General features: G+C 38.6%; 1 protein-coding gene across 3 annotated transcripts in view; it reads right to left on the reverse strand.

Annotated features, from left to right (window-relative positions):
• Positions 1-4,159: 4,159 nt before the first annotated feature.
• grm1b (glutamate receptor, metabotropic 1b) overlaps positions 4,160-19,953 on the reverse strand; it is a 48,443-nt gene continuing 32,649 nt past the window's right edge. For 2 of the 3 annotated variants that reach the window (XM_038299520.1, XM_038299521.1), the window contains 4 exons: positions 17,330-17,498; positions 16,402-16,528; positions 11,558-12,485; positions 4,160-6,339 (listed from right to left, as the gene is read on the reverse strand). In XM_038299520.1, the coding sequence (XP_038155448.1) occupies positions 5,493-6,339; positions 11,558-12,485; positions 16,402-16,528; positions 17,330-17,498 (2,071 nt within the window). In that variant the 3' untranslated portion in view covers positions 4,160-5,492. The remainder of the gene's footprint in view (positions 6,340-11,557; positions 12,486-16,401; positions 16,529-17,329; positions 17,499-19,953) is intronic. The other variant, XM_038299522.1, reaches the window with a different exon arrangement.

Raw genomic sequence — 19,953 nt, forward strand, 5'->3', positions numbered from 1 at the left:
TTACTTTGATCATAACGGTTCAATTGCAGCTGTGCCTGTAAGTTTGTTCTGATGGAAGGTGAAGTTCTACATCAGTGTCTGATCTTCTGTAGACTTTAACAAATTTGGTTTTACTATAGTTTACAGAATTAGTTCTTTACATCATCTCATCAACTCAATAACCCCTCTAAATAAAAGGCATCCACACAGCATGATTCAGCCATCGCTGTATTTTCACAAAGGCATGGTGTGTTCATTGGTTTTACTTATCCACCTTTCCTGGAACACATTCTCCTCCATACGGGTTTGATTTACGAAGTGCATGTTATCATTTAAACAGATTTTTTTTCTTTCCTGAGCTGTGTGGATCTTAACAGATTTTCTATTAAAATCTTTGCTTACCGAGACAATTGCATTAGGAGGATATCCATTGCTTGCTAGGTTTCCCGTTGGGTCACACTCTACAATGATCCATGATGTCAGTTGCCAACTTTGCACTGAGGAAAAATGTTTTACACACAAAAACAGAAGACTGATGTTTGCTGTTCTGAATCTCCCAGTAAAAGAGCTATTTTGCATGCGGAATCATAGATATTAACTTTTCTAAATATAAAAAAAAATTGTAATCTAAAACAAAAACAGGAAGTGTCCCCAATTTTTTTTATTTTATGTAAGACCATCCCTTGTGAAATTATTTGTTTTCAAACAAACAGAGGTATGAATTTTTAATTTAAACATTGAGAAATGGCAGCCTCAGATCGAGCTGCAGATGCTCATCATGAAACACAGACAAGAAAAACCATCAAACTTTTAATTCACTCCATTTTGATGAGTATAGTTCAAATGTTTGCCAACAATAAATATAGTGTAACTTCATAGGGCTTGATCTAAAAAATAGCTTGATTGCTTATGGTAAAACTTCTCCTATATAACAGAGATAAACTTTCAGAGTCTAAATATCTAAGAAACTGATATAAACCAGAAAGTTTTACAGCTAAAGTCTCTTTCTACTGCAATACTGTTACGCATATTGATATACAATTTGATACCAAAATATAATACACAATTCATACATTCACAAAACAATTTAACTCAGAGATAGGGTGAGGGCTAACTCTAGCTTTGACATAAGACATATTATTATAAAAGATACAAATTTATCAATTGTTTCACATGTATTTCAAGACCATAGAAATGTGTTAAACATATAAAAGAAAAGGTTTTCATGAAAACGTGGCACTTGAAGTTGTCCCCTGCTACATTCATGATACAGTCTTCTGGAACAGATACGCAGACTGAACAGAAATAAATGTATATTTTTCCATTCCAAAACCTTTAAAAACACTAAATCAGTAGTTTGGCATTAAAATGTAAAATCAGACAATATAATATACCTTTGTGAATGCCAATGAGTAACATCCACTAGCTAGCCTAGTATCTTAACTTAGCACAAAACTAAACTAAACCAGAATTTATGAAGAGATAACCAAGAATGTAAATATATGCTTTGCTATCCTTCACTAATTAAGTAGGTGATAAATCAAAGCCTTAAAGATTTGACAGTTTGTGCGTGGTCCTAATTAGCTACATAAAAAACAACAAAGCAGTGATTAGACTAAGATTAGACATAAGACATAAGTGACATTTCAATGACATGTTATAGGTAATGCAAGTAAATAGATTGAACTGCAAAATATTTACAATTAATTAATGAATCTTACAATCATTTTTGGCAGATACAGTGCTGTAAAAAAGTGTTCATCAAGTACAGATAACTTTTTTGTTTGTTTTTTGTCCCATTTAAATCTCTTGGATTAAAAAATATATATACAAACACAAAATACGCAACAAAAAAATAAGGATAAAAACTGTCCAAACATGACTAGCCCAACGTGGTGAAAAAAACAAACAAACAAAAAAACAGATAATATTATTAGGCAGCTATTATCAACCACATTTCTAAAAAAAAACTTATGTTGTATTACTGCCAAAGGAAGTAGCACAAAGTTCACATAGAAAGCAAACTATATCCTGAATAAAGTCATTATCTTTCATTCTTAAATGGGTTAAAATCCATTTCTAAGATATTGAGACCCTAGAAAGTCAAAGTTGGTTCCTTAATCCAGCAACAGAGAAAACAATGAAAATGTGGTAATTTTTCCCATTAGACCTATTGGTTCTAAGTAGGTCTACACATTGACAATTCCTCTAAGAGTTTACAAAGGAACCGAGAAAAAGATATAAAGTATTGCAGTCCTTACTTTACTGTTAATTATTTAACAGCAAGAAAGAGCCTATGGCAAAATGGCATCGAGGCCCAAACCGAAATGAACACACAGCCATGTCTCACCTTTTTTAAAACAACTTCTGAGTATTCCCCAAGACATTTGGGCAAATAAAATGTTGATGTTTGGGAGAACAGTGCGAATTATTCCATCCCAAATAGCATTGCAAAACAAGAACTTAATACTAACATGGTGGTCTGATAACCTGGGGCTGCTTTGCCAGACCTGGACAACTGCGACTTATAACCGTAAATTCTGCTCTTTATAAGAAGGAATTGATGGATGATGTCCACCTGTTAGCTTTTTATTTTTAGTCCAAGCAACTTGGTTTTTTGTACAATGCAATGAGTGGTCTAGTCAAAGTCTGGTTTTAAATTAAGTTAACATGTTGGACTTTTGTGCTCAAAAGCCCATTAATGTGGCCTAATTAAAACAAATTTGCTGAAAAAAGTAGGCAAAAACTCCTGGAAGAAAAATGAATACATGTTGTTGAAAATGTTTGCAGCAAATACCAGTTATTAGGTCCTGGTTGCCATTACTGTGCGCATTCACACCCATTTAGGCATTAAAAGCGCTTAAAAGCCTAAACTTGGAAGCTGGGCCAAACGCTGGTCAAGATGCTTTGACATTTCAGCACCCTAGATGCTCTGTGTTCTGATTGTTTATCTGCTCTGTTCTGTTTTACAAGCTAGAGAGCAGATTGGCTTTATTTACTTTAGTGAGTTGGAAAAATAGTTTTAACAAGTTTTTAAGTGGAAAAAGTTCACCTCAAAACATTATCTGTGCAGTCAGTTCATCAGGATTACGATCCTGCTAAAATATGCAGTTCTTGTTGACCAGCACACTGGAGGGCAGCAGCGCTGGGACTCCCCAGTGAAATGAATGTTTATAGTGGCTAGAAGTGAATTATTCTAAAGCAGCGGTCCCCAACCACCGGGCCGCGGACCGGTACCGGTCCGTCGGTCATTTGGTACCGGGCCGCACAGAAAAAAAACTATATATGTATATATATATATATATATATATATATATATATATATATATATATATATATATATATATAATTTATCGACGATCAGAGTCTGAGTGATGTCTTATTTTGAAAAATATAAAAAACTGCGCTATTCTCTCCCAATTACATCAGTTGGTGCATCTCTGACATCCTATCTTTGTGAAGCGGGATTTTCTGCGGTTACAGCGACCAAAACAAAGCTACGGAGCAGACTGGACATCAGGAGCACACTTCGTGTGTCATTGTCTCCAATTACGCCTAGATGGGACCGGCTTGTTGTTTTATTTTTATGCTGTTTGTATTTGATTCTATGCCAGTCGTATCATTTTACTTGATCGTATTTAAACCCCCCCCCTCGGCCGGTCCGTGAAAATATTGTCTGACATATAGCGGTCCGTGGTGCAAAAAAGGTTGGGGACCGCTAAAGTATTTTTAAGGTTTGCAGTAAAAGCTGCAAGTACCAGTATATACAATCAAATATTTTTCTACAGTGGGTTTTTAACATTTTTAGTTAATTTAAGTATTTATTAACTTTTTGGCGACAGTAAAAACATGAATAAATAATGATCAGATCTCACTCTCTTTTCTTTATACAAAACAATCCAACTTCCTGGCTTTTTTAAAAACCTGTGGACTTCAACCCCTTTATATTTATTTGCTTTTCATATGCAGAAAGCTCTGCAGAAGTGATCACATCTTGCATGTGGGTCGTCTTGGTAGCTTTTCTAATTGGTTGCTCTACATCAAGCTGCAAAAGTTTAGATTTCTGAACTCCACTGCAAATACTCGGACGCTCTGACAACAAGATGCTCCGATGCACCTTTCTCGATTATTGGACGCACGGCAGGACCTCTCAAACACTTCGAGAGCCCATAGACCAAAACGATTTCGGTGTGAACGTACCTTTACTTTCTAACAGAAAGTTCCTTTTCCAGAGACAAAATAAATAATCAAAACAAAACTACATTTTACCAAATATCTTTTCTTGGGCTAACAAAAGCAAGGATTTGATAAATTTAAATGTCATGAAAAAATTTAGGCTAACATGGCAAAAACCACCAACCCATCTTGAATATATTTCACAGCTGTTGTTTTCTGATTGGACATTGTTTTTTTTCTTCCCCTTTTTTTTTTTTTTTTTTGTTATAGTTTCTGAATGACCCCTTTAAGAACAACTTATTCCCTTTTCCAATGAGTAAAAATTTCTAACCTACTGCACAGAAATGTGATAACACAAGTCTGTTGTATAATTTCTACCCACAAAAGGTTACAGTAGGTATTGCTTTTGGTTTTATCAGGGCATAATCTGAAATATTTGATAATAGTACAGTGAACCAGATTGATATAAGAAACAATATAAATTAATGTAAAGTATAATTAAGTAAGATTATATGTGAAAAAAATTGTTTTTTGGCTGTTTGTTGATTACAAAAATACAAAACTATACAAAATCTGCAACACTTTGGGTGCAAAGGGCATATAATGGCAACATGTGGGTAGAAAATGGGTGAGTGATTGAAGAGGCAAACTGAACCATTGTTTATAATTAGGGAGTGAATCTTAAAAGCTCACGAGTACTGAAAAGGGCATTTTAAAAATGGAGCAAAAAAAATCTAATCATTGCATTAGAGAAAGTCTGTGATAGATTGAAGCCACAGGCTATTTCCATTTTGTAGTTAAACTATGATTTTGTCTGGTTTTATGCTAAGCACTTACACTCATAAGCAGCTTGTTCTTCATCTCATCTAATTCTACAGTAACAGAAAAAAAAAAGCGATTTTACACCAAACTCCTGCTTTAGTCCTCCTTTTATCTGATGAGGACAGAATTAATGTGTAAACACAAGACACATTTTATTAGCAAACTGTCAAAGTAAGTTGTCTTATACTGAAACTATAGTCATGAATGACTAGAAATCTGTTTTTCAAACAAATAAATTTACTGTACTTGCATCCACCGGCAATCTTATGTAATTGTCAACTAAAGGCAGAGTCTAATTAAGTGAAATCTTATTAGAAATATACAGCATCTTTGCAAGAACCAAAATCTTTACTACTGCATACATTATATTAAATTCTTTAAAAAAAATGTCTGAACTTAGGTAAAAGCTATTGAGTTACAACAACCATACAGTAACTTGTTCCTTAAATATATAATCACATACAGCGCATGTCAATGTAAACTTGAACATATAGCAGAACATATAGGGCATTAACTCACAGAGTTGAGGAGCTCTGCTTGTGGTCTCCAAGAATAACGGAGGCATAGGTCACATTTGGGGGTGTGCACAAGATGGACTCAGACACTGGGGAGTTGGGAAATGGGCTTACAGGGGTACCAGAGCCATCACGGAAAGGGGAGGGAGGCATCAGGGCGACTGAGTCCTCCATCGCTAATTTGACCTCCAACAAGTCCTCGTCGTCGTGAATCTGGGCGTTGTTGTACATGTAGCCCTGAAGAAGACCAAACTGCTCATTGTCCATACCCTCTTCCTCTTCTAACTGGGAGACAGGCTCCTCATCGAATGGGTCGAGATGGACAGGCAGGATCGGTTCCTGCTGGATCAGGTGAGCCTGGTGGTACACTGGCATGCCTGACACAGCCTGAGGCATGCAGACATCATCACCCAGCTCATGAATATCACTGTTGAAGTTACTCAGAACAGTCTCCTCGTGCAGGTGCTCCATGATGCCATGATGAGAGACGATGCTATTTTGCTGGAGATGCTCAGGGGTGTAGAGCTCCATGTCCTCGTCTGTCTCTTTTGTCATGTCACAGGCTGGCATCTGCCCGTGGGCCATCATTGGGGGAGTGGTGGGGGAGCTATAAGTGAGTGGGTCATCTTCATCCTCCTCAGCCACATTATATAAAGTTTTAGTGCTGAGGTCGGAGAATTCCCGGGCAGTGTTTTGGTAGGTATTAGTTAAGGGTTTGATGACAGCCATCTGATTGGAACCTGCTTCCTGTCTCTTCACATGCACTGACAGTCTGTGCCACATATGATCCCCTTTGGGAGGATGTCTTGCACCTGGTTCAGACCATGACACAGACTTTCCATTAGAACTATGAACAAAATAAAGATGGCTGTTACTGTACAGGAACCCGAAAAGGTGAAGAAAAAAAAAGTTCATGTTCATGTCAGCAAATCAAGGTGCTTTAAATGAACTAGTGTATCAAATATATATATATATATGAATATATATATATATCTTACAAATTGTTTTTTATTCTACGGTTGGTATTTGAGGGTATCTGCAGGTTCAGTTTTGAGTTAAATAATAAAAGAAGCACACAACAAAGTTCTTACAGCTCAAACCCAAAGCTTACATGCACTCACCATTCACAGGAATGTACATTTTACTTTAAGTTTTCAATTTTATTTCATACAATCTTTTCTGTTCAGAATCATCATCATGAAAAAACTGGTGCACATGTTAGGATTAAGAGTGAATTTTCGCTAATCCACAAAGGCTTAGTGTTAATTACTCACTGATTCTGACATTTGGTTTAATTATTTAAAAAGCAGCACCTCTAATAGCCACCATAATTAAGCATTGCTGCCACCACCATAGTTAAGCATGGTGATGGCAGCAGTATGCAATGGATCCGTTTTGCTGCCAGCAATACTGATGTTTGCAAATAGTGATGAGCATAACGAAGGTTAGATACAATAACAATTCTAATAGGAGAATTGGGTTAATATAAAAAAAGAACAATAAGAGAAGAGTTTTGATCATCATAAATAGTGCGAATTTTCAGCAGCTTTTCAAACCTTTTAATGAATGATGACGTAAGCACAATGTTTTGTCACTCTTTTAGCAATAACTTTTTAGTAGAAGGTTGGAACTCAAATTTGGCTTTTGAAATGTGTTAATGTTGGAAGGATCTCTCTGGAGTTTTAACCATATTGATTTGTTAACATCATGCAGCTGAGGCTGATGATACATGATCACGGCCTGTTTCTCTTCACCTGCCTGCATCCTATTCATGCTTTATTCACTCCACCTGTTTACTAGACTTGATGTACTGCTTTCTGGCTGACAAACAGAGGCAGATTATTGAAAGTCATCATGTGAGTAAATGTCCAGCGTTATTACCCTCCCTGTCTAATCACGATCTCTTTTCTGCCTCTTGGAATTCCCTGTTCAGCTTTAGCCACAACATTCCCCTAGCTTCTGATTTCTGCACAAATCCTTGTTGTTTCAATGCCCTGAAAACCAATTCAAGCCTAAAACAGCTTCTTCAGCCTGTTTCTGGTTCAACAACTTCTAACCAGTTTCTGTTCTCTGAACACCAATAACTGCCATCTCCCCTGGGTTCTTTAAACTTGAAGATTTTTATTTGTGTGCTCTAATTCCGGATGTCTAACCCAAACTCAAGCCAAGCATTGTCTGTCAAAATTTGCCAGTCCCACTGTGACATCTTCCTGCTGTCACCAGCCTGCTCTACAGAGCCACAAATCAGCATCCTTGCTCTTCCATAGATTGTGAAAAGGCTTGTGGCTTTGTGGAACAGAAGCTTTTCCAGAAATTCCTGCGCAGACACTGACCTATCTTTCTTCCTTTGGAGAGTCCTGATCTCACAAGTGGTGGCAAAGTTTGTAGCACTGTAGCCTTGAAGCAAGAGGGTCCTGGGTTTGATTTCTAGCCTTAGATCTTTCTGGGGTTTGCATGTTGTTCCGGTGCATGTGTTGGTTCTCTCTGGGTACTCTGTCTTCCTCCCACAGTCCGAAAACACGACTGTTGGGTTAACTGGCATCTGAATTGTCCTTAGATGTATGTGAATGGTTGTGTGTGTCTGAACATTTTCCAGTCCAATCTTGTCCAAATGTACTTAGCCCCTAGAACCCTACGGACCCACCGGTGGGTCCAGGTGCTACGTGACCTCGTAATTTTAACAAACCCCCAGTATTGATGTAAAAAACACATTTGGCACAGCTTGGTGACATTTTTGGATAAATGTGCTAAAATGGCCCCTCCGCCAAAGAAATTTCTCACTAATACCATTCTAAAATAAATATGATTCATCTGATTGAGTCCAAATTTGGTATATTTTTACACAACATTTAGATTTAAAAGTCTGTACTACTTTTTTGTGCTATAAATAATATTTTGGAAGTGTTTTGCAATGTTTATTTCAAAGAAAATTTTGGCGAGGTTCAAAAAATGCAAAATATTTTGTATTTTGTCCCTAATATTTCAGGCAGAGTCAAAGCTACAATGGTGCTGAAACCAGAAAACCATTCTATGACATCTTACCTTTACAGAGGTACCAAAAGTTTCTTCTTAAATCTAATAGCTGTGAGGCTATAAGTGATTTACTTTTGTGTGTTTTTGTCAGGCAGAAATTTATTTATACCCCCTGAGGGTGTAAGAGGTTAGCCTGCATGAACTATTGTAGAACCCTGTATCGGGATTGGGATACCAGAGGTGCCATGGGACCCTATGCAAGATATAGGTATACAGAGGGAGGTAAAGTAAAACTGGGGTTGGTCATACAATTAAATCAGGAGAAAAAGAAATTGCAGTTTTTGAAAGAATCAGAAATAATTAGTATGTGTCCAGTGCACCATGAGGGAGGTCATGTACTGACTGCATATTTTACAAAACAGCCACAATAGTATGACAACTCTCAGCACTATACTCTTTCTGTTAGGACTCCAGTCTGTGTGGTCTGTGTTTTTGTGTGTTTGTCTTCCTTCCTCCACCATTGATTGACACTGATTCTCCTCCTCACACACCTGCAAGGGGTTACCTCGTTAACGGAGTGCTCTTAAGCTGCTGACTGCCACTAACCTGACAACAGCCAGATGCATGTCTAGCTCCACCTAGCTCCACTCACATACATCTGGGACATCGCCATGGGAATTGCCTTTACTGAAGGCTGGGCCTTATCAAAACTCCTTGCATATGATTGGATAAGCCACTTGTCTGTCATCTTTATCGACTTGCTATTTCAACCACTCACACCGAAGCTAACCCGTGACGCTCCCGGTCGGGAGAAGGGCAAAAACATCGTTTCCACCAACAAAAGCCTTCAAGGCCGTTCTCTGATGTTCTTTTAATGAAACAATATCAGATAGATTGGACAACACAGAAGAAATAGCAGCATCAATGCTAACGCTTGCTTCCTCAATGCGAGCCGCCATTTTTGTTGGAATCTCACGGTCGCTTCTCCACTACGTCACATCCAGGAAACACCCGCACTGCGTCCTGATTGGCCAGACCATAAATTTGGTTGGGGAAATCACTTTCAATGAGCGATGTCCCAGATGTATGTGAGTGGAGCTAGGCAGAGCTAGACATGCATCTGGCTGTTGTCAGGTTAGACTGCCACTACCTCGACGCCAGAGTGTTTGCCAGTTTTGGGAAGTCATCCTGCAAATTAGATTTTCGGACTTTCTCTTCCTGGAAGGATCTACTGAGCTTCAAACTGAGCTGGGGATACAAACCGGAGGTTTGGATCCACTTTCCCCTGAGGAATCGTTTGAGTTTCACACTGCGCAAGGGATTCATCTGCACCACAGTCCGTTCAAGTACCGCAGGAAATCCGAGTGGCACTCGGTTTTCTCCGTTCATCTACAAGCAACCGCATTCTGGGTAACCCTGTCCACACTCCACCGTATGAGACAAACACCGAGACACATCCTTCACCTACTGGAGTCTATGAGTCCACCTACCTTTCCTCCTCTAAAAGTTCGAGAATCTATTTTCCCGCTGAACCTGAACTAACCGCAGTGTCTTCCCCTCACCTTTCAGTTCCGATTGAGCAGTGTTCAGAGCAACACTGGAATCTCCACAATCTTCTCAATAAACCTGTTAAACCTTTTCCCTGTTCTCACTGGAAATGGTTTCTCTGCATTTCTACTCTGCAATTTCAAGAAATATGTTTCAGTATAATTTAAGAGTCATATTTTTATTCATGTTCAGAAATTGTGAAATTTAACCCGTTTTTTCATTTGTATCATAGGGGGTTTATCTGTTCTTGCTGTGTTTTATAGATACTCTTATTAATAGATATTTAGCATCTTTCCTGCTTTTATACCCTATTCTTTGGTTTTAATCGTCAGTTCATATTAGAAATTGTGAGTCAAAGCAGAAAGGATTTGTTCAATACCTTTGTTTTATTCTGATATCTTTTTTTAATTAAGTCTCCTTTAATCCCAGTCGGCCTCTGCAGATGGCCGCTCACACTGAGCCTAGTTCTGCTGGTTTTTTCCTGTTAAAAGTGAGTTTCTCCTTTCCACTGTCACTACAAGCATGCTTGGTGTGAGGGATTGCCTTTGAGTCAATAAGTCGATGCAATCAACTGATTTTCTTTAAGTAGAAAACTCTGAATCAGTTTGACTGGATGATCTGGTTGAACTATAAAGTGCCTTGAGAAGACGTGTTGTGAATTGGCGCTATAGAAATAAGCTGAATTAAATTGAATCATTGTTCAACTGCAGTAGAAGACTCAGAGGACATACATGTAAGACCCATTGGGCACAGATCTCTAAACTATAGAAACAGATTTCTATTCTTAGCTGATGTTATTCTATTCTATTCTGTTTTATTCTTAGCTTCCACTGCTGTAGCCCACCTGGCATACTATTTGTGTGACAACTTATTATTTCACCTACTCTTGTTTTTCTAAAATTTTTAAACCAGATGATATCTTGGATCTTTCAGAGCACTTTAGGTGAACCCCACATTCTGAAACCCATCTTTACCATGTCTAGATAGTTAAATGCATTCAGCTGCTTCCATAGAATTGGTGGATTTACTATTTGTGAATGGACAGGTGAACCTAATAAAGTGGCCTATGGGTTTATTTATTTGAGCCTTTGTGGAATAGATATTCCAAAATATTGATATTCAAACTGTGATGCTTAAGAAAGAGAAAAATCAGAAAAAAGATTGAATTCTAATGAATGATGAAAAGACTCAAATCTAAAAGCCACACATTCCTGTGATGAATGTATGCAAACATTAGACCTGAGAGGTATTTTCTGATCTGCAGTAATCTCTGCTGTATAATTAGTCCTGTAGAAAGCTTTTGTTCTTCATCTCACTTCTATCCCTCAGCACACAGAGATGCTTGTTTTAATTTCGCCAACAGATCAAAGGAGGAAATGGCTGTGTGAATTGAGTAGTGTCCTATATTCCTCACAGGTTGCAACAGGTGCTTCAATGAAAGTAAATACAGTTAGACGTCAAGCTCCCTTAGAAAGGAGTTCCAGTAAAACGAGCATCCCTGAGGTGCCTCAGGAGCAGATCTCAGACTCAATTAATGAACCCACCTGCCATTTCCTGCATTCTTCTTCCTCTTGAACATGTTGAGGAAGCTGCTGCTTCGGCAAGCGATCTTGCCATCTCCGACATGCATTCGCACGGCATCCGACGTGGTGAACGCGCTGCGCACATTCCGCTCTGGCTTTGCAATGATGATGTACATTTTTGGCGTGAACATGCACCCCAAAGCTACAGTCACACTGAGGCTCACAGAGAAGGAAGTGGTTATAATCTTGTAGTTGCTGCCAAAGTAGATCGGCACAAATGCAAGCCAGATTATGCATGTGGTGTACATGGTGAAGGCAATGTACTTGGCTTCATTGAAATTAGCGGGAACGTTTCGGGTCTTGAAGGCGTAGTAAGTGCAGCTCATAATGAGCAAACCGTTGTATCCCAGCGGAGCTACAACGCCAAGGTTGCTGGTGTTGCAGATCAGAAAGACTTCTCTGATGCTGGGGTAGGATTTGATCGGTTCAGGAGGCTCCATGATGATGAGAGTAACTTCCAAAGTCAGTTGAAGACTGATCAGAATGGAGGCAATGACCACCTGAGCCCATGCGCTCATGAACCTCGGCTTCCTGGTACAGATCTTCTTCTTGCTGCCCGCCAGGATGCGAGCAATGCGATTTGTTTTGGTCACGAGGGCAGAGTAGCACATGGCTGCAGAGAGCCCAACCAGAAGTCTTTGTAGGTAGCAGGAAGCCACCGTCGGTCGCGCTATGAGGGTGAAAGGACACAGGTATCCCAGAAAGATTCCTGCGAGGATGATATAACAGAGCTCCCGGCTGGAGGATTTTACCACAGGCGTGTCACGGTATAGGACGAAGATGAAGGCCACGAATGATGTAACCAGTATTCCCAGACAGGAGAAGACAACCTGGATGATGGACTCTGGATTGCTCCATTCCAAGTAGTGTAGAGGGATTGGCTCGCAACCTGACAATAAGAAGAAGAATAAAAGCAAAAAGTATTCAGATGCTAAGCTCTTCCACATGATGTCACATTAAACTCAGAGATCTAAATGTGAGTTTCATAAAAAGCAATTAGAAGGGAAATCTGCACAATACATTGTTTACAAGGCAACTGTCAGGATTCCTGTCTGTGTGTTTGTGTTTCTGTGTTTGTCTCCCTTCCTCCACCAGGAGGCGTCTGGTTCTGGTCCGCCTCCTCACACACCTGCAGAGTTTACCTCGTTAACGGATTACTCTTATGCTGCTGATTGCCACTACCTCGATGCCAGAGTGTTTGCCAGTTTTGGGTACTCTAGCTCTTACTGAGTCAAACTGAGTTTTTGTCAACCTGAGTCTTAACCGTGTTATTTTGTCTTTGCCTCACGGCAAGAAGTCATCCTGCAAACTGGATTTTTCTGACCTTCTCTCCCTGGAAGGATCATCTGAGCTTCAAACTGAGCTGAGGATCGAAACTGGAGGTTTGGATCTACTTCCCTCCAAGAGATCGTTTGAGATTCACACTGAGCAAGGGATTCATCTCCACAACGACCCGTTCAAGTACCGCAGAAAATCTAAGTGGCAGTCAGTTTCTCAGTTCCCCTACAAACAACCGCATTCTGGGTAAACCCTGTCCGCACTCCATCGAAAGAGACAAACACTGGAACACCCCCACACCGACTGGAGTCAAAGAGCCAACCACTTTTCTGGAAACCTGAGTCAACAATCTATTTCTCCTCTTCAAGATCGAGAATCAAATTTCCCACCGAGCCTGAACTACGTGTCTTCCCCTCACCTTTCAGTTCCGGTTAAGCAGTGCTCAGAGCAACACTGGGTTCCTCACAATCTTCTTAATAAACCTGTTAAACTTTTTTGGTTTACTGCTTTTGGGTCTGATCATAGTTAAAATCATGACAGCAACTATGAGTAATGCAATGCAGAAGAGCTGGAAAGAAATCTTACAATAAGTAGCACCCTCTAAAGGTACCTTCATGCTATATAGGGGAAAGAGGAAAAAAAGGACAAAAAGGTGCTCCAAACGTATCGGAATATATTCAAACATTTTGGCCCAAAGGTGCGGTGGAAAAGTGAAACTGCTCAACCCCATGACATGGCTGTGACGACTTTATGCTCTGGGGAGGATTTTCTCTTGGAGGGAAAGGGACACAGGTTGTTGTTAACGGGAATATGGGCAGAGATAGTACAGGCCAATACTAGAAGAAATCCTGTTAGAGGCTTCAAAAGACTACTGTAGAGACAACACTAAACATGCAGCCAGAGCCACACTAAAATGGTTTAGATCAAAGCATATTCATGTGTTAGAAAGGCCCAGTCAAAGTTAAGACCTAAATTCAATTTAGAATCTAAGGCAAGACTTAAAAGTTAATGTTCACAAAATCTCACAATGCAACAAGGCTGAGACTGAGCTTTGTTGCAAAGATGGAGCAAAGATTTCAATCTCTAGATATGAAAAGTTTTGACTCATAGGATTTAAAAGCATATCATCCCTTACTCCTTCTCTCAAAGTTAAAGTTCAAATGTCTTTAACTATTACATACTGACCAATACTGTAAGATTAGATTCATTTAAATGTGACTACATGTTTTAGAAATTAAAAGCACTTTAAACTTCAAGCTGTTTTATATTCATCTATAATAAAGGAATAAAGAGCATCTCAGCTAGAGAAAATACAGTAATTTCTAAAGTAGGTTTCTAGCTCAACTATAAATAAACGCCTTTTAACTGAGCTATGGCCAGGCTGGTCTGCAGCCAGGGTAGAAGAGGCCGAAGAAGCAGGACAAAGTAAAAAGCTGTGTATTAAAGAGATGAGAGTGAGATCACATATTCGCCATGCTTAGAAAACAAGCAGAATTTGTATAAATCCTAACAGTTTTATATTTTTAAATAGGTTATATTATCTGATGGCATCATCAACACTATCATGTTGATATAAATGCAGAAGCTTGTGTGCACGGAATGTCTTTGGTTAAGAAAGGCATAGCAGGAAAGCTTAAGTGGGCCAGAGGAATCGTAGGTGAAGCACGGCTGCTGTGGGAAGAAACGGTGAAGTTGATGAATGTGCTCTAAGGTGTCATGGGAAAGCAATGAAAATAGGACAGAGCAGGTTTATGAAGCAGAAAAGTCTCAGGACAAACTGTACAGGCTGCAGTTCTGACGGCAGATGGAAAGAGAAGGAAGAGCTCACAGGATAGATAGATGCTGGTCACTGTCCTGGTGGTCAGGGGTTCTAATGTTTGAAGACATTACTCTGAAGGTACATTTGTGTTTTCTGTGCAATAACTAAATTGAATAAAAATATTTAAGTTAAAAGAAGTGGAGCACCAAAATGGGTTTATTTTTTGACCGCCTGTTGATCTGAACTTTTGATCCACCCACCTTGTACAATACACCAGGGTTAATAGCATTAAATGCTCCTCAGCATGATGAGTCCACTTCCATGCTACATGACAGTTTCAGTTCAGTTTTAGGTTTGTAGAGCCAGACCTTGACTCAACCGTTCTTCTTTTCATTGTTACCAAGAAGAAGGGAAGGAACTAAAAGGAAGGACTTGCTCTAACTAGATATTAGAATTCCTTCCTTGCATCATTGATTCCATCCTTCCCACTATGTGAATGCAAAAATGTCTTTCCTGTGGAAAGCTCTTTCTCTTCTAGTTTCACCTGTAATACATGTAATACTCTTACCTGATGTTCTCCCCAGCATTCACTCTCATCTAGTTATATTGCTCTCACTTTTATTTCAGTTTTGTTCAGGCTGTCTGTTTAAGATCCATAGATTGTTTGAGTTTTACTCCCTCTCACTTGGATTTTCCTTTGTTTATTACTCTAGGTCCTATTGGGCACATTTTCAGGAGCTTATTTTATTAAGCTGTTTCATATTCATTCGGCCTCTTTGGGTGAGATCTGTCTGATTTGGGTCGTCCAGACAAACAAACAACAAATAACAAAATCTATTTCTCCTGGCTTGCAGCTTCATATATTAATTATCTTCTGTTTATTATAGGGCAATAGTTTAGGTCAGAGGCTCAACAGTGATATCAAACATATCAAAACTGCCTTCAGAACACCTTATCCATGCAAACAACAAGCTTCTTGTCTCGTCTTCAACCTGATTGAAAATGGTAATTTGCCGAGTTGAAAGGAAAAGGGGAATTCAAATAAACTAGTAAAGGATATAGATAAGTTTGGGTTATTTAGTTTTTATTCAGCGGGTATAAGTTGTTATTTAAGAAAAGTAGCTGTGAAGGAAATTAAAGAAATAGATCAATGGGAAATCATACCCTTGATGCTCAGCAGAAGGGTAGAATAATTTAAAATGAATGTGCAGTGAAGATTGTTATTTTAGTTTTAGTCAATCTCAATGAGCATCTCTAATGTGTCACTAGAAACATTGCTCTTTAAACAATAAGAGTTGAAAGAGATTCTGAAATTCAAAAGGTTTGAGGAAGAAATTAAAATCTTGTCAACACTGGAAAAAAAAAGAAAGCTTGATGATCTCTGATCTCAAATTTCCTTCCATCTACTCTGGATACAGAGCTTGAGAAGTGAAGCTTTTTAGAGAATCAACAATGAAATTATTTTTTATTTCAAATGACAAAATAAGGACTAAGACACTTATACCAAAACAAATATCCAATCATCTTTGGAAGCATGGTAAGGGGGGGGAATCACTAAGAAATCTTACAATGTAAGTTTAGAGACAATAACTAGAATGTTAAGTAAAATGAGGGAATTAAGAACATATATTACAATAGACAAGGACTGTGAGGAAACCTTCAGCTCAGGATATAAGTTGTCCTTTAGCCCAACCTGGAGAGATTTCAATTGGAAGAGACACTTTATTTTAGCTAGAATTCATCAACTGTCCACTGTGAACTAACATACCCTCCAGTTCTTTGTCAGGCCACCAGCCCAGCTCACAGGCCTTGCAGGTGAACTCGTCCTGCACATATTCGTTGTCTTTGCAGGGGGTGCATATCCAGCAGCAGCTCACCTCCCCCTTTCTAATGACCTGAGCAAAAAAAAAGAAATAAAAAGTAAACAATTTGAATGCGAACACAAAGACACCATTAGTTTAAACAGAGAAAGTAAAGAAATGTCTGACTCTAGTAGTAATAAATGGACTGAATGAATATATATATATATATATATATATATATATATATATATATATATATATATATATATATATATATATATATATATATATATATATATATATATATATATATATATATATATATATATACTGCTGTTCATATATATAACTAATTAATAACAACTCATTTCAGCTGTAAAACATTAAGGAAATATTAATAGAAACCTGAAAAAAACTGAACTAGAATTGCAGTCAGTATTTTCTGTAAAGCTATAAATGTAACCATAAAAAAGAATTAGAATTAGATCATTGACAGAAATGACCTTAATCTATGTAATCTGGACCTAAGGAAAACAAAATCACTTCTATATTTCATGTCAAAATCATGTCATATTTCTTAGGCTGGAAACTTCAAAAAATGACAAAAATATGTAAGATAATAATACACATATTTTTCAGTCTTGAATCATGAGATATTATATCTACCGTAAAGTTTTGCAAAAAAAGCAACAATTAATGAAATGTTGTTTTTGTTTTTTCCCCCAAAAATGTTATCATTTTTTCAATGAGAAAAGCATGTGTGCTGATTTATGTAATCTTTAGCTGCAATGTTCTGCAATTCTTTTATAGGGTAAGATGCCCTTGTGAAAAAACATTAAACGTGTTAGCAACCAGCAGTGTCTGGTCACAGCATGTTGGAGAAAAGTCCTGAACCTTGATTTCTCCTTTGGAGCAGGGCTCACTGCAGATGGATCGGACCATGTCGCTGCTGTTCATCTGGAACATTTCGTCGTCGAGGCTCAGCATGCCCTCGTGCCAGGAGCCGATGTTGATGTAGTCATAAACTCCAGGCTCCACATGTTGGAAGTTCATAATCTCATACCTGAAAGTGGATGGATTAACAGAAAATAACTGGCTAGAAATTCAACTTTAAAAAGGTAATAGATTAACAATATAGGGCTGCGCAGACCTACAAGCTTGACTCCATCTGAACCACATAGATTAATCTGGTCTCACCAGACTACAGGACATGTTCCAGGTCAACATGTCCTCAGTTTTTCCTCAGAAAACGCTTATTTCTGTGATGACAGCCATGCAGACAGATTTGAAGCGATCTGTACAGTTTGCTTTGAGGACTGAGAGGCAGCAGTGACATTAACGGAACTTAAATGACTATTTTTCAAAAGACAAAGTCTGAATATGATGCTAAGAACATCCATTCAATTTAATGATCTTGGCACTGGCAGCAGGATTTGGCTCTCTTCTCCTATTTGCTCAGCAAGCTTCACTCCGTCTTCTGGGCTCAGACTGAACTTTACCTGGTTAGAGACTCACACGCTAATTATCGTTTCCCGTCTGAGTCCTGAAGTCACTAACTTGAGAGCCCGTCTCTGTAGAGTATCAAGAGAACCTGTCGCTGCGCTACTTTTCAAAGAAAATGCCACCATTATGTAGAGGGACTAGTGTTTCTCTCAGATCATCCGGGATTTTTATGCCATGAGGGGCCATGTTGAACTTTAGGTGACCAGTATGAAAGTGTGAGAGCACTAAAATCAAATTTAACACACCTGCTCCCCATTCACACCTGACATGTTGTAATACTGAGGAGTGACATTTCACCAGGGAGGGAAAATGGCTTTTACCTACATCTTGAACATGCACTTTCAGGGCTAGTGGCTCAAGCTTGTTGCCAGTGGTTTAATGCTACGTTTAGACCGCAAGCGCTGGAAGCAGCAAAAAAGCTATTTCTGCTTTATCCGTGATCAGAGGAAATGGTACTTGGCGCAGAACAGTGGTGAAAATTGGAAGTTCAGTTTAATATAATACAACTCTGTGAATAGTTCCATCTGAAATGAATGAAAATAGTTGTTTTTAATGGTTATTGAGTCAGATATGTGGCGGTAAAGTTGCCGGTAAAAGTGTGCCGAGATGCATCCGATGCTTCTGCTGCTTCTGTGTTCAATGGCAGAGAATGACTATATTTGCTGTTATAAGTGTGTTTCGGACCAGCAGGAATGCGCCATCACTGGAAATTCCCTTCAATGGCAGACTCTTGCCCGGTCGCCTCTTGGGGGTTTTCAGCTACTGTTCGCGGCAGCTGGAAGATGTTTTTCAGGTAGTAATCCAAACCACAGGCAAAAGAATAATAAAAGCGAACATATTTTCCCGGCAGGTTTCAACATTTTAAGTTAATTTAGGCGTTAATAAACTGTTTCGGAGGAGTGATCATAGCGCTCTGCATCAGCAGTGCTGTGTCTGTCTCCCTGTCTCCCATATCAGCTTATCTGATTGGTTGATGAGGCACGTCCAGCAGCAAAAGTTTAATTTTTCCAACTCCAGCAGCTGCTGCTTGTGCAGCACGTCCCACGCCTCAGATGCATCAAGATGCGCTGCTCCTGCTGCTCTAGAACTTTTCGATTTACCTTGATGTGCGTCAACCATTGACTTTGCATGTAAACTAGGGTGACCATATTTTCATTTGGGAAAACCAGGACACCTTGGAGCGGGGTGGGGGGGTGGGGGGGGTGGGAGGGGGTTTGCTCCGTGATCAGAGGAAATGGTACTTGGCGCAGAACAGTGGTGAAAATTGGAAGTTCAGTTTAATATAATACAACTCTGTGAATAGTTCCATCTGAAATGAATGAAAATAGTTGTTTTAATGGTTATAGAGTCAGATATGTGGCGGTAAAGTTTGGTTTATCTAAAGGTTTTAATCTGTTACGGTGTAAATGGGTTTGGCTGGAATTAAAGGACGGATTCTAATAGATCTGCAGAGTGGGAACTATAAATCTGATAGGAGTTTAATTTTTTTATTGTTGTTTTGCACAATATGCTTAACTAAGTATTTTTTGTTGTTGAATATTAGAGATTTTGCAGATATATTTTGTAGATACATTGTTTAGATTTACTTATATATTTCTACCCCTTTTATAGAATAGAATAGAAAATCCCTTTATTGTCCCACAATGGTCAAATTTACAGCAGCAGAAAGATTATTGAAAATGGTCACACAAATGAGGACCTTGGAAAAATGTATAAGAATAACATGATAGGGAAGAGTTAAAATATAAAAAATACAATTCTGTAAAGTGTTTTAACAATATAAAACTGGAGAATTAATAACCAATATGCAGCCATGGACATTTTTACAGTAATGGATATTTGAAAATAGCAGCAACATCAGAGATGTGCAGAATGACAGCAGCAGGTTATTTAACTGACTAAGGTTTCTATCATTACATTTGATTTTATTTGTTCCTGCTCCCGGTGGTTGGAACCTTTATTCCATTCTGGATTCTCGTGAGTGTAGTCTTTGTTCACTTTAACTTTAAAAAAAA

This window comes from Cyprinodon tularosa, unplaced genomic scaffold (genome assembly GCF_016077235.1).
Source record: "Cyprinodon tularosa strain WSP-4 unplaced genomic scaffold, ASM1607723v1 ctg430, whole genome shotgun sequence".
In the NCBI taxonomy this organism is placed as follows: domain Eukaryota; kingdom Metazoa; phylum Chordata; class Actinopteri; order Cyprinodontiformes; family Cyprinodontidae; genus Cyprinodon; species Cyprinodon tularosa.